At 38.8% G+C, this 15,298-nt stretch overlaps 1 protein-coding gene across 2 annotated transcripts in view; it reads left to right on the plus strand.

Moving 5' to 3' along the window:
- FAM3C (FAM3 metabolism regulating signaling molecule C) overlaps positions 1 to 8,969 on the plus strand; it is a 48,362-nt gene extending 39,393 nt beyond the window's left edge. For both annotated transcript variants that reach the window (XM_036863739.1, XM_036863741.1), the window contains exons 8-10: positions 499 to 583; positions 6,106 to 6,232; positions 6,826 to 8,969. In XM_036863739.1, coding sequence (XP_036719634.1) covers positions 499 to 583; positions 6,106 to 6,232; positions 6,826 to 6,915 — 302 coding nt within the window. In that variant the 3' untranslated portion in view covers positions 6,916 to 8,969. The remainder of the gene's footprint in view (positions 1 to 498; positions 584 to 6,105; positions 6,233 to 6,825) is intronic.
- Positions 8,970 to 15,298: the final 6,329 nt, after the last annotated feature.

The raw sequence follows: 15,298 nt of genomic DNA on the forward strand, positions 1-15,298 counted from the left end.
TAAGTGGACTCCTGAGTTCAAACCCCTGTTGTTCAGGGGTCAACTGTATACATATTTATATAATTTTTTAAATTACAGATCCTTTTGTGCATTAAGTAAAAGTTCTCTATCTTCATTTTTAGAAAAGTATCTGTGCAATTTGCCATGTACTCAGGGAGTCCATGAGCCTTTCTCCTGCTTCCCTAAATTTCTTACTTTAAATCATAAGTCATGCTTTAATATGACTTTACTATGGTTTTTTCATTTCGCCCCTGGAATATCAGTATAAAAAACATACAGGATGAATCAGGATTGGGAAATTTTAAGTTGATGGGAAACTTAATTTTTAACCTGTTCATAAGATTTGTCTTTCTTTTGGTTACTCTACGTTAGAAATTATTGATTTACAAGCACTTCATTTTTTATATTACTAACTTTTTAGAGATTATCATGATGGTTACTCAGTCATTTAAGAAAAAAAAACAAAAAACCAACCCTCAACCCTTTCTTTTTTTTCAGATGTGGCCCCATTTATTGAGTTTCTGAAGGCCATTCAAGATGGAACAATAGTCTTAATGGGAACATATGATGATGGAGCAACCAAGTATGTAAACTTAAAAATTTATGCAACTTTTCAGAGTTATAATTTATAATAATATAAGAAATACATTTTCAATGAAAAAATTTATAATATAGAGCAAAGTAATCCAACTTTCAGATAAACACCATTAACATTTTATTTTGCTTTCTTCTTTCTTGTATTTATCATGATATATTGTTGTGAAATTAGAATCACATTGTACATGAAGTTTGTTATACTCTTTTATGTTCTGTTTTTAACAACTATATAGTTTTCTCTGACAATAATATTCTTAAGTAGCATTTTTTTATGGCATTCCCGAAGTGTGTTCCGTGAACACACTTTAAAACTGTAATGGTTCTTTTAACCTTTTACCATGTTAAGTTTCTAGGTCATTTTACCCTCCTGGTTGCATTTCTTGGGCATTCTCCAGGTGATTATTGTCTCTCTTAAAATGGTGCCCCAAGTTGGACATAGTGTTCCCAGATGTGGTCTGGCCAGTACAGGGTACAATGGAGATGCTAGCTCACCATGTTTGAGAAATTACGTCTAATATTCATGGAGACTAGTGTTGCATTCGTTTTCTTTTGGCAGTCACATCACATTTTTGGTCAACTTAAATTCTCAGATCTTCTCATTTGATCTCAGATTTTTTTTTTTTAAACCACTGCCAAGTCAGGTCTTCCTCCCCATTCAGAACTTGCTTTTGTTTAATGTGAATGAAGGACTTTATATTCATATATCCGTGTTAAATTTAATTTTGCTGTTATTGGCCCACTTGGTCTTGATTCTGACATTTGTCCTATGAGGTTTCCATGGCCCAGGCTTCGTACTCTCTCCAGAGTCATTCAGGTGTCTAAATCTAAGTCATTGGCAAACATGTTTACCACAGGCAGTGTGCCACCAGCGGGAGGCCGCCTCCAAGGGATTCATCTATTCATCACCTGCAGAAACTACTTTTCACACGGTTTCCACTGTATCCTAATAGGCATACCATTCAGTTGCTGTTTAATTATTTTATTTTCTGAGACCATCAGATACTCACTTGAAATTCATGAACGATGCTAATTATAATACCCTGATCTACTGCCCCAAAACCTCTTCTAAATCTGAAATATATGAGATGATGTTAGCTTGGCTTTATTTATTCCTGCCTCCTTCCGGCTACTCCCTCTCTTTCTTTTTTTTTTTTTTTTTTTTTAAATTAATTAATTAATTTATTTTTGGCTGCGTTGGGTCTCTGTTGGTGCGCACGGGCTTTCTCTAGTTGTGAGTGGGGGCTACTCTTCATCGTGGTGCACGGGCTTCTCATTGCGGTGGCTTCTCTTGTTGAGGAGCACGGGCTCTAGGCGCGCGGGCTTCAGTAGGTGTGGCTCACGGGCTCAGTAGCTGTGGTTTGCAGGCTCTAGAGCGCAGGCTCAGTAGTTGTGGCGCACGGGCTTAGTTGCTCTGCAGCATGTGGGATCTTCCCGGACCAGGGCTCGAACCCGTGTCCCCTGCACTGGCAGGCGGATTCTTAACCACTGCACCACCAGGGAAGCCCTCCCTCGCTTTCTTTTCTTCTTCTTTGTGTAATACTCACAGGAGATCCATTCTAAAATTTCTAATCCATTCTAGAATTTTGCTAGGAGTTAGAATTAGTTTTATTGGACCATTGTTTTTAAAATTTTCCTTGTCTTTTTTGAAAACTGGAATATTTAACTAACTTTTAATGTCTTAGCATCTTCATTTTCCATGATGCTTCTAAAATAACCGACACGACCTTGAAGACTTTATTAATAAGTTCCTTAAGAATTTAAGTGTGTGACATGTGTGGGCCTGGCGGCTTAAATTTATTTTAAAGCACTTAATATGGACATTCCTGAACTACTTTTCCCTTTTTATGTTGATCGAAGAGTGTTTGCCTCCCTGGAAAAGACAGTTGTGCTTTGATCTTGATACTATATCATTCTTGTGAAACAGTGGGTCCCTTCATTATTTGTACTTGGTAGCAAAAGTTCTCTCTGTGGCCTTCAGTAGTTGTATGAGTCTCATCTCATTTTGAGCACTCAGGTCTTCCTGGTAGTAGTAGTATTAAAAGTTTTGTCATTAGTAACATGATTTGCCTTGTATTTTTGCACACTTCCTTTTCTCAGTTTGAACCCATCACACAATGTAAGTGGACTCAGGGAGTTCAAACCCATGTTGTTCAAGGGTCAGTTGTATCTCCAAAATTAATGCTATGTATAAATATATTAGTTACACTACACTGCCTTTTAAAGAAATGGGACATTTTGATACCTACTGTATCAAATGCTCAAAATATTGGCTGTGTTGCAGGGTTTTAAACTTCTTTTTGAAACATGAAATCATCTTTTACTTAGTTACATAAAAGATATCAAAAAGGAATAATAAAAATCCCCCAGATTCTACATAGGCAGATTAGAAAACTTTAGAAATTATTGAGAAAGTTGTCTTGTTCTAAATCTATCGTTAGATATACACAGGGACATGTGTCAGGGGTGCCCAAGACCACCCCCAGGTTTGATGATTCCCTGGGAAGAGGCACAGGACCCAGCATACAGACCTGCTCACTCCCTGTGATGATTTGCTACAGCAAAAGGATACAAAGCAGAATCAGCAAAGGGGAACTAGCAGGGAGCAAAGTCTGGAGGAAGCCAGGCTCGAGTTCCTCTCCCCAGCGGAGTGACACAGGACATGCTTAATTCCTCCAGCAACAAATTGTGACGACACTGTGAAATGCTGTCCACTAGGGAAGGTTATTGGAGACTCAGGGCCCAGGGTTTTTACTGGGACCTGGTCATGGAGGCACCCTCTGCCTTACATATCCCAAAATTCCAGACTCCCAGACAGAAAGTAGGTGTTCAGCGTAAACTGTATTGTTTGTACAGTTTAGACACAGTGAACCATTCTGATCAGTTCTGTGAATGGGGGGAGCCTCCCCAAATCCCATTTTCCAGATGCCAGCCAAGGACCAGTCTTGCTATTAGGGCTTTCTAAGGCCTGTTTTATTAACCCTTTTTTGCACAGGACCTAAGGGTGTTCTCATTGAAAAGTAAGGAAAGATTAACGGGATCAAAATGCAAAGCTAAGCTTCAAGTTGCTTCTAGATCTTTGGCTAAATTGGCTTACTTTATTCATACAGATCAAAATGACCACTTCTGAAATTTGGAAGTACAGAAGGAAAAATGACTGCCCTTCAATATATTTAATTGATGTAAAAATTTTTAGATAAGAAAAAAATTTATGTACTTCTGGCTGGGGGCCAGGCCTGCATTTGGATAACCACCTACTTTGCAAGCAGTTTTTGTGTATGAAGCAATCTCTTGGCATTTGTGAACCTAACATTCAGCTATTTATGAGCAACCCCGAAGCCTGTGAGGTGCAATTTGTGATTTTTCTGAGATGTAACTGAATCAAGCCCTGAGGCTTTCCTCCAGGAGGTTGTCATTACGCTGCCCAGTAAGCCTGACCTCTGTACTTCAACACCCTTTGTTCTCGATAAAGCAGCAAAACTCACTACTAGTACTGATGATGCAAGTAAAATGTTCTAATTAAGGAGCCAGAATTAAAACATTTGGATAAACTAAAGAGTAGAATATGACAGTCTGCAGATCCATGACATCCTAACACGATTTAGAAACAAGAAAACAGGGTTCAGACAATACTTTCTGGGAATGTCCCTCTAATATACAAGTTGCTTATCAAGTGAGCAGACGAATGGAAGTGATAGCTAATTCATGTAAGGATGGGTACAGGAAACACAGCTACAGACTTTGGGGAGAAAGTCAGACTCGGGTACACGTGGTTCTCTGTGAAGGTCTCAAAATCTTCAGAGGCTGAGACTTCACTGGTCCTTTTGCACAGCCATTTCATTTATTTTTATTTCCCTTGATTATAAAGGCATCGCTTTACGTAGATGAGTCTGAAAGGCTGAATATTCCAGGGCTGCCCCTGATTTTCTCACTGATTCTAGTGAACTTCCCCCAGGAGGATAGCAGTGCCCAAGCTATGGTTAAAACAGCTCCACTGCCCCATGGATGTGGTTTGTATAATTGTGGAAGGCTAATAACATATGTAGCTCTTTCCTGTTTATGAAGCTTTTTTTAACATAAAGTATCCCGTTTATCTTCAAGTAAGTTACATTAGAACTGTTGCGCCTCATGTTTCTTTCATTTATACATTAAAGGAGCCAGCTGATATTAGCATGGGCTGCTTCAAAGAAGGCTGCAGGATAAACAGGCGCCTTCCTCACTGGCCCTCCGGCTATTTTGCAGCCAATGATCCTCCACTTATTTGCAAATATAAAACTTGCCTTGCCTCAGATTTTAGAAGAACAAACCTCACTAATTGACCTATAAATGCCATCTTTTGGGTGATACAGAGGACTTACTGGCCAGATACCTGCACAGGTGTCCCTTAGTTATCTTTTTGTGGTTTTTTTTTTTTTTGGCTCTACAACCAGCACGTATCTTCTGAATTTCTTCTCCCTTTTGAGACAGAGGAGAGATGGAGACTCACTCAGCATTAGGATAAGAACCTACACAAAATTCCTTAAAGGCATCTTTCAGTTAGCTGTTTCCCTAGCAGTTGCCTTTTGTCACTGCCCTTTCTTAGCCGCTATGTGGTTAATATTTTCATTTTTATTAAAAAACCACTTGGCAGTTGTCTCTGAAGTAGAATTTATATCCCTATTCTCAAAATTCATTTTCTTTTAAATAAAACATCTGGTGTTAGAAACATCCAAATTTCTATCAGCATTTACCTTTATTCTATTCAAATGTAATTTACAAAGGGTTTAGTGGAGATTCAAAGTGATTTTTAATTTTACAAAGATGTTAGTTGCTTAAGATCTTGGATTAACCTGAATAGGCACCTGCTGACTACAGTTTCTCTTATTTATTTGATGGATATAAATGAAAATGAATTGTTGTTGTGAAATAAAGACACCTAAAAGGTACTTCTAAATAGTATGAACTTGAAATTAATTTCTAGATTTCATGGCTTTCATCACTAAAGAATTCAAAGAGGACTTCCCTGGTGGCACAATGGTTAAGAATCCTCCTGCCAATGTAGGGGACTCAGGTTCGATCCCTGGTCCAGGAAGATCCCACATGCCTTGGAGCAGCTGAGTCCGTGCACCACAACTACTGAGCCTGCACTCTAGACCCTGCGAGCCACAACAACTGAAGCCCGCACGCTCTAGGGCTCAGGCTCCACAGTAAGAGAAGCCACCGCGATGAGAAGCCCACGCACCACAACGAAGCATAGCCCCTGCTCGCCACAAGTAGAGAAAGCCCGTGCACAGCAATGAGGACCCCATGCAGCAAAAAAAAAAAAAAAAAAAAAATTCATTAAAAAAAAAAAGAACTCAAATAGTAGGAATGTTACTCTGATAAAATTTTTTTTTTATGTTCTCTTATCTAAGCCAGCATTCTCTCATTTATTTCATGGTTGTATGTTAAGTATCCTAACTGTATCAGTATTACTTAGATAACATACAGGGCACTACATTTATTGTATTATTCTTTTTCTCCCTCTTTAAGACTCAATGATGAGGCCCGGCAGCTCATTGCTGAACTGGGGAGTACGTCTATTACTCATCTTGGTTTTAGAGACAACTGGGTCTTCTGTGGTGGAAAAGGCATTAAGACAAAAAGCCCTTTTGAACAGGTTAGTGTCTTAGGCTTTCATAATTAATGGACAAAAGCAGTTGTGTGAAACCATGCAGGACCTATTCCTATCCCAGTTATTTGAAACTTAGATAAAGCAGACATTAAATATGTTTATGTGTTTTTCATAGGTTCTTGGTAATCAAGTATTTGAAATCACCGTGGCACTATTTTGATTTTAAACTTAAAAATAGTCAATTCTGCATGAAAATTTTTTTCCTACATGACAATGCATTGGCATATGATTAGTTTTATCTTAAGCCTTTTAGGAAGTTGGTTATTAAAGATTTTAATTGAACTTTTGTTACTGTAATCAATTAAGTTTAGAAATACTTTAGAACTCAGTAGAATGTAAACCTACTTTTGACTAACAAATGATCCTTTAAAGACCATCTGCAGTGTTTTGTTCTTTCAGCTGTTATTTGAAGGTCTGCTACTACATGCCAGACCCCAAGCGTTGCTCATTTAATATATTGAACAATAATTTATATGTTGATAGAAGTGTTACTGAAGTGAGTACGCATAAGTATGTTATTGCAGATATGCAGTTCGCTGAAGTTTTAAAAACTATATACTATGATTGTGTTCCAACAGCACATAAAGAACAATAAGGACACAAACAAATATGAAGGATGGCCTGAAGTTGTAGAAATGGAAGGATGCATCCCCCAGAAGCAAGACTGATGTGGAGGAAATCGAAGGGAGCGCACTTTCACTTGCTAATGGGAAAGCCCTAACCGAGAAACTACATGTAAATATTTTAAGAGCATGCAGCCGTCTCGGTGTGTGCATGACCATTATCTCTTTTGATATCAGGATTATTTATTGCTAACGTAAATAGACATCTTTGTAAATAGTCATCATAATGAGCAAATCACTGAACCATTTCTAAGCACATCTCCCTAATGGTACAATGTTCAGACTGCGATGATAATGGCATCTTTTAATTCTAAAAGCATTACACAATGGATAACTGAACAGATTTGAAAAATGTATTGATATATATACTAGTCGCTGTGAAAAATCTGTCATGGAATAATATGGGTTTTAGGGAGGAGACTTTGTTGTTTTCTTTTATATATATATATGGCCTTTTGATGATAGTATCTTTTAAATTAAAAAGATATTGGGCTAGTTGTGTGTGTAATGTTACTTTACAGTCTGACTCCCCTGTTGTATTTCTTTTCTTAGTCTTTCTCTTTCCGTCCCAAGAAACCTAGAAATAAAATACGAAAACTTGTATCAAATATGTGAAAAGCACAACAGAATTCTTCATTTAATGTACACAGTAAAGAGGAAATATATGAATGTAGTTGCATCAGGGCTGTAGCTTGCTGGATTTTGAGTTAATAGTGTGCATGAGTTGATTTTGCATAAGCTATAGAGTAAGACGGGGGCGGCGGGCAACTCCACAGAGCTGAGGAACCAGGCCAAGTCCCTTCCCCAGCCTTGGTAGGTCATTCAGGGCAGCATGTCAGTATAGTTAGAGCAATACTGGCCTAAGTTTTCCTTATTTAAGTGTCATCAGCATTGACCAAGTGGTTTGGAAAGAGGCATGTTTTAATGTCACAATAATTTTGGATTGTAAACCAAGAAATTCTGTATTTACTTTCATCTAACTTCGTAAGAGTAATTTTTGCCTGAAAAGGTAACGACATATTTAGAAAGGTCCTGATTACTGATTGGGACTGATACCGTTTAAAAAAATAATTTTATTTGACACACAATGACTTTATACCCAATTCTACATAAAAATATAAGAGATCTACCTTTTGTTAACTTCAGATGTTCACAAAATGACTCAAGTTTTTAAAATATTTTTAGGGCATTAAATATCTATTGTGTGTGAAGTATCTTAAACTGGAACATAAAAAAATGTAATGATCAAACTGCTATTCCCAGTAAAAGGCAGCACTTCAATTTTGGATCTAAATTTTAGATGACTTATATAAGAAAAACTAAAAGCAGTATTTTTTATTTTGCTGTAAACCAAGGTGGAAGTTATTCAGCTATTTCTTAAACATCAGTGAGTTTGGGGGTACTGTTTCTTCCCTCAAACTGAATGTAATTCATGAATAAATGCACCTTACACATCTAAACAATTTTTGTAAACTTTTCAGATTTTTGGTGCTGATACGCTAAAGCACATTCAGCATGTATGTTTTGACATTTAAAGTACTTCCCTCAATTCTGTAAATTAAAAGAATGGCTATTTTACAGTTCCAGGGATTGTGAAATAAGTGTTGCTTTTTTTAAAAATAATGAGAATAAATACTCTTGGTTTTGCATTGTGAATTTTTTTGTATTATCTGGCAAAGTAATATGCCTATAGAACTTCACACTGAGGTTTGTCAAGTGTGTATTGTACCGCTTAACATGCAAAATTAAAGTCATTCCTATGGGTAAACACACTAATATCCTCAGGATATATCTTAACATGGATAGAATTTAAGTATCTAGATGGCAGGACATCCCTTTCAAGATAAGGACTATAACATGATAGCTTTGTAGAGGTGTATAAAATGCCAAAAGAAGGGATAAAGATTGGTTATGTAACTGCTTTCATGCAGTTTGCTATTGTTTCGATTCTGCCTTGTATACATTATGTCAACATAACTTTGGAAGCAATAATTTTACTGTATTTTATTTTCAGGTAGCTTTTAAAAATCAGCATTGTAAATGCAGCAATGCTCATTTAATGTTCAGAATTTTCATTAAAATCAAAAATTTGGCATTGACACTTTGGTTTTTTAAATGGTGTTTAAGGACTTATGGATGTGTATTTTTTTATTTGTAATCATAGAGGCTGTCCCAGAACAAGTATATTATAATATGCCTGTTAAAATTCAGCAAAGACAGTAGGAAAATAAGTGATATGGGGAAATTAAAGAAAAATTGAGCCAGAATCTTTATATTCCTGACTTTAATTTGATTAAAGTTTATCATTGTTCTTTCTATATTGTATTTGTTTTGAAATGAATTAGCTGATATTTTATCATTTTTTGCCAGAAGAAGCTCAATGCCTTTAGCCTGAAATGCACTTTATATTTAGTTTATACAAATTATACATAGGTTGACCCCCCCCCCCAAAAGATGATAGTTTAATTCAGTTTCATTGACACTCCCCATTCTTAAATGAAAGAATGAGAAATGTGCTGTGTTCAGTTAGTAGAGCAGTTGAAAGTGGAAATGCATTTACAATAGTTTAAAAAATGAATATGAAAGGGAAAAATTGCTTGTGTTGATCAGGAAAAAGATTTGCCACTTAACCTCTTCAACTGGGCCTTCGACAGCAATAAGTGCATGTAAATTAGGAGTTGTAGAATGAAGTACCAGATCTTACTTCTTCTAAAGCATTCCTCAGAAGCGTTCTTTCGCTGTCTCTTCCCAGGATGATTTTTCTGTTGTAGACTTGGTTTTTGATTGGCGCGTGCCAATGGCTAGTTAATCTCTGTTTCCCTCAAAGCTCCCTCAGTTTAACCTGGCCTCAGCCTCTACTATTGCTCCTCTCCCCGTCCCCGTCTCCTTTCTCGAGGTTCCAGTGAAATCAAGAGTTAGATGGAGCGAAAAGCGGGCAGGCCTGGCCCGGGACTATCAGGGAGCAGCAAGGGATGGTGCAGCCAGCCTGGTGAAAGCCCGTCTGGAATCTAAGAGGCGTCCTGCCCCAGAACCTTCCTCCAGTCCAGCGAGGGGCAGAGCACTGGAGGGCAGCTGTGTGAAGGAGACACTTTCAACACTAAGATGTCTCTTCTAGGAGTGCCCAGAAAGGAAGAGGGACTGCCAGCCCTTTGGGTAGAGACGGAAGAGAGGTTTCTCTTGGGTTTGTTCCATGGGTAGTTTATAAGCAAACGTAACACAGCGAAGACAGTCTTCCCAGTACAGCTGGTTCACAGGTACAGCTGGTTCACAGGTACAGCGGGCTGCCATTGCTAAGCTCCCTGTTCAGCTCTGCAGAAATCATGCCTGCCACTGGAGTGTATTGACTGTTGAAAGAACAAGTTGAAACTCAGTTGGCAAAAGATACTCCCTTTTATTAGGGAAAATTGATTTATGAACCTGCAAGCTTCTAATGTTCCATATAATCATCCCATATTGTTTCACTTGATAACCAGAGAGGAGCAGGGCCTAAAATCTTAAAGAGGAGAGAATTCTGTAATTCGACAGGGTAGCCTACTGGCTAAGAGTACACAGACCTGCCTGAGTATGTGTCTCGGTTCCACCATCAGCTACATGAGGACCTTGAGGAAGTCAGTATCCTCTCCTGTAAAATTGGGATAGAACTATGTATTTGTGGTGTTTACCAAAATGCCTGACATGAACTGCTCTTTAAATGCAGCTGTTAGCATTTCTATTATTGCTATGTCTTTTGCATTCTAGTAATGTTTTAGCCATAGAGGAAAGTTAAGTCAGCCTCTTTAGCTTTCCAACCCCATCGTACCAAGTGTTATGGTCTGAATATTTGTGTCCCCTCAAAATTCACACGTTGAAACCTAATCCCCAATGTGATGGTATTTGGAGGTGGGGCCTTTTGGAGGTGATTAAGTCATGAGGGTGGAGCCCTCACGAACGGGATTATTGCCCTTATAAAACAGACCCCAGAGAGCTCCCTGGCTGGGCTTCTCTGCCATGTGAGGACACAGTGAGAAGACGGTCATCTGTGAACCAGGAAGCAGGCTGTTTCCAGACACCGAATCTATTGACAGCTTGATCTTGGACTTCCCAGTCTCCAGAACTGTAAGAAATAAATTTGCTCTTTATAAGCCACCCAGTCTGTGGTGTTCCGTTATAGCAGACCGAACAGACCAAGACACCAAGCCAGAAGGGAACCATTAAATGACTAGGGTAGTAAGATCATGAGAGAGGCTACAGCTATTCACCCAAGGTTCTCCTTAACCTCCAAGCTCCTGACTATATACTACCAACACTTCCACTCTGACACTGAACTCCCTTTCATGTGCAGAATTCAAGCTTTTGTGTATCTCCATGCAGCTAGCATTTCAAATGATCACATTGATACAGTTTCACTTGCTGGCCCCCAACAAGTATGTGAAGTTATGAGACTTCAGCCAGAGGCAGGGAGTGTTTTCCGATTCCTTCCTGTGGCAGCAGCTGAGTCTCACAGGACACTCTGCTGAAGCCCCAGCCCCAGAGAGCACACGAAAACCTCCAAACTCTCCACCCAACTCCTGCGCACGGCGCGGTGGGGCAACCATCATGTCAGAGAAGATGCTGAGACTTGGCTGACCTCCTTGCACCCCAGCATTTGCTTCTTGCTCAAAGGGCCTGTGAAGGTTCCTACCTATCAGCAGGGGTGCCTGGGCAAAAGAAGAATTTTGAATGAGAACTTTGAAACCTCTTTTTTGGTTTCTGGGATCAACACTTTCCTTATAAGTCTGTTATTTGAAATTTATTCATTGGATTTTCAGACACATTTTCAGCAATGCATTATGTGTTCAAATGCAGTCCTGCTTGTCTACCTACCACGCAGGTGCTGTTGCTACTGCTTGGATGTCACCTGATCAGATGAACAAGCTCAGTACTGGGGCAAGGAATTCTTTGCCGGGTCTTACTTAGCCTTCTGCATCACCAGTGGAATGAGATGGCTGACCTGGAAATTGGCTTCTCTGCAGTCCCGTGTAGAGGGAACCTGATTAGAGAAGTACTGTGTGCCTCGTTTGACAAGAATAGAAATGAATTTCAAAGAAAATGTCTTGCAGGTCCAAGCTCTGAGCAGAGGAGAAGTGAGAGCAAACGGTGCTGAGGAGTAGAAATATGTTCAGTCGCGTTGAAGGCAGTGACCGCTGAGGGCTGTGATTCTCACTGAGTGGCCCTGGGTGGAAGAAGAAGAGCGGATGGTGAGGGTTTCCTGACGTGTGAGGAATGAGCCCGTGTGCCCTTGACCAAAGGGGAGTGCACCTTTCCCGGATGGCTTTCTGTTCTCCCTCAGGGAGAGGACCTGAGATTTAAGATCAGTAAATGAGGTGACACTTCAACTCCTATAGACATCTGAAACTTGTGGCCTGGGAACGGGGTTGAGAGCCAATTCTTGTGGAACTGTTAAAATCCCATTATGAAGAAAAACAAATCCCGTTATGAAAATACCCTGGAGAAGTTTCCCTGCGGTTCTATAGCACTGGGATTGTGGGATGGGCACAGTTACAGGCACTGTGGCAATTGAAATTCTGACATTGTAGTTAATATATTTAGTCAACAAATTTTAGAGTGTAGTTTCTCCAGAAGTGATAAATTGGGCATTTGGGGGAAGAAAAGTGTTTAAGCTAGCAGAGGGGAGAATTTTTTTCTCAGAAATTTATCTTTCAGCTTGTAGAAGTGGTAAGCCTGGACCCATTAAATATCAGGCATGTTAAAGAGGATTTATCACATTTACTCTTTCAGTTTTCCCATGTTGCTATCTCACCATATGCTATTTCTTGCCTTGCTTGCGTAGAGCCTTGTGTGGAGCAAAAGTGAGTTGTTTGCCAGGGAGTTTGAGATCAAGCAATTAAAACGGGTAAGACTTTAAACGTACACAGTGTTGTATGTCAATTATATCTCAATAAAGCTGGGGAAGATATAAAAACAATACAACTGACAAAATTTTTTTAACATTTTTTAAAAGTATAGATTATGGACTAGAAATAAATAGGTAATTATTGACTTACATTTTGTTTATTTACACTTTTCCTTGGTTACGAAGAGTTCAGGTGTGTTTAAATATGCAGTTAAATTTAGTGATATTCCTCTTTTATCAAAGAGTAATTAGGATCTATAACGGGCCACCCTTCCTTTTTCTTGGCTAAACACGACCGGGCGGATATGGGCCATGATCACAGATGGCTGTTACTGACATGCAGAAGAGAAGGCTTCTTGGCCTCTTTGGAGGTGAATCACCCCTAGGGTTCAGAATGGCAGTTTAACAGAGGGAAACAGGCAGCCCTATATCCCCGTTCTCCCTGCTCTTCCAATTCTCACACACAAATCAGATGCTTTCATTTTTTTCCGCAAATTTAAAAGTCACGTGAAACTTTGTGTTGACTTGGTCCACATTTATTATTACTCTCCGTTTACAACAAGTGGGAGAGGCTGCTCTTTCTAGCCATGATTTTGTTTGAAGAGATTTTAATCATGCAAACCATCTCTACTGGTTTTTCTTTGGATGTGGATGTAAACTATTACCAGTGGTAAATTTCATCCATCTTTTAAAAATAACACCTTATGTAACAATTGGCTGTAAGCACAACAATCAAAAGGATGTAAGTATTTATTTAATGTCGCACTAAATTAGTTTGATCTTCACCCCCAGTCATTTCCTTTTGGAATGATTGTTAGGCTCTTGAAGCATAATCCAACTGTCAACCACATTGGGATCTAAAATAGAAGGCAGTTTAAATCACTTAGAGTTTAGAAATCAAGAGGCAGTGTATTTTAATTACATTTCATGGTGAATTCTAAGACCTCAATTCTCCCATCACTTCTCTCCAGCTTCTCAACCAAGTTTATATAATCAAACCAGGGAGGAACACCCTGTAACTGTCATTATGTTTACAAATCCCCAACCCCTTTAAATGGTGTACTGTAAACTCTGTACTGTTTTCTTTCTGTGAGAGGTGCAATAACGATATGATGGTTAAGGGCACAGTCTCTGAAGCTAGTCTGTTCTGTGTGACCTGGGCCAGCTACTTACCTCACCATTACTGTGTCTGTTTCTATACAATAAGGACCACGATAATGGCACCTAGTTTATGAGGTTATCCTGAGGATCGAATGTCTTAATATATACGATTTACTTAGAACAATGCCTGGTACATAGTAAGTGCTATCTAAGTGTTTACTAACATTATTTTCTTTTTCAAAGGTGTTGAGTCCTTGGTGTACCACTGTGTTCCCTTTCATGCTGGGCCACACATTTGTCCTTCTCAGTTTACCTCATTATCCTACTCTAAGAAATGTTATGACTTGTCACATCTGGTCTATACTGAAACTGAAATTTAAAAGACAATCAAGGATCTTAGCCAACTTTCCGTAAGAAAGTCTTGTCTTGCCGAGTATACATGGTTCCTGGAGATATGATTTGAATTTTTCTTCCTTCAAGTCAGCTAAGTGGATTATAGTGTTCTGGTAACTAACTGGCTCCAAATGGTGGGTTTAATTCCTCAGTATTTGATGGCCTTTGGAAGGTGATGCAAAAAAATACCAGCAGCTCACCGAATTGCCTATAAATAAATATTTTCATGAAAAGCTCTTCTGGTTCCACATCTTAAGTAAAACCAAACACATCAGTACTGACAGTACTTCAGAAAATTAAAGTGTTTCTAAAATATTTACTGTGAATATCATGTGGTTACAAAGCTGCACAATAGGGTCATAGCATCTAACTTACATAGTTCAATTCCATCATATTCTTAATATAACTATCATAGTTTCTTAAAAAACAAACAAAAAACCACCAACAACTAAACCAACTATCATCGAGATCATGAATAAGGAAATAATGCCATTATTTGTATTCATACAAATTAAAGTGTTTTTGTGTTGTGTAAAGTATTATTATCAGGGAAATGCTTTAATTAACCAACTTCCTTATCCAGAGATTACAGATAATGCTGTTTGATACGTTTTTCTGGATCACATTTCAAGATAATCATCATTGCCTCTAACCATTGCCTCTATTAAGCAGTTCCAAGTGTACAAAATGTTGAACTCCTAAATTGAAAATTAATACACTGGAGTGTAACTCCCCTCCCCTCTTATCATCATAAAGGGCATTTGAACAAATCAAGGCACTTTTTACCCACCGCGATTGTCTGGCAGTGAGCCCGATCCATGTGATACCAGAAAGCTGTTTCCTAAACACATCACTAGAGCTGGGGACTGTCCAGCATAGAGGACCCTTTATGGTAACATAACCTCCTGGTTTTTCTCTGTGGACTCATCCCTTTCCTATTCTCAAACTATGTGGGTTTAGTTGGAATGAACCCCACTGCCATTTCCCAGCATGGGTCTTGATTGCTTTAAAATGATCAGTGTATATCATTCAACCCCAATCCCCAATGGCCATTGTGATTGG

This window comes from Balaenoptera musculus, chromosome 9, assembly GCF_009873245.2.
Source record: "Balaenoptera musculus isolate JJ_BM4_2016_0621 chromosome 9, mBalMus1.pri.v3, whole genome shotgun sequence".
In the NCBI taxonomy this organism is placed as follows: domain Eukaryota; kingdom Metazoa; phylum Chordata; class Mammalia; order Artiodactyla; family Balaenopteridae; genus Balaenoptera; species Balaenoptera musculus.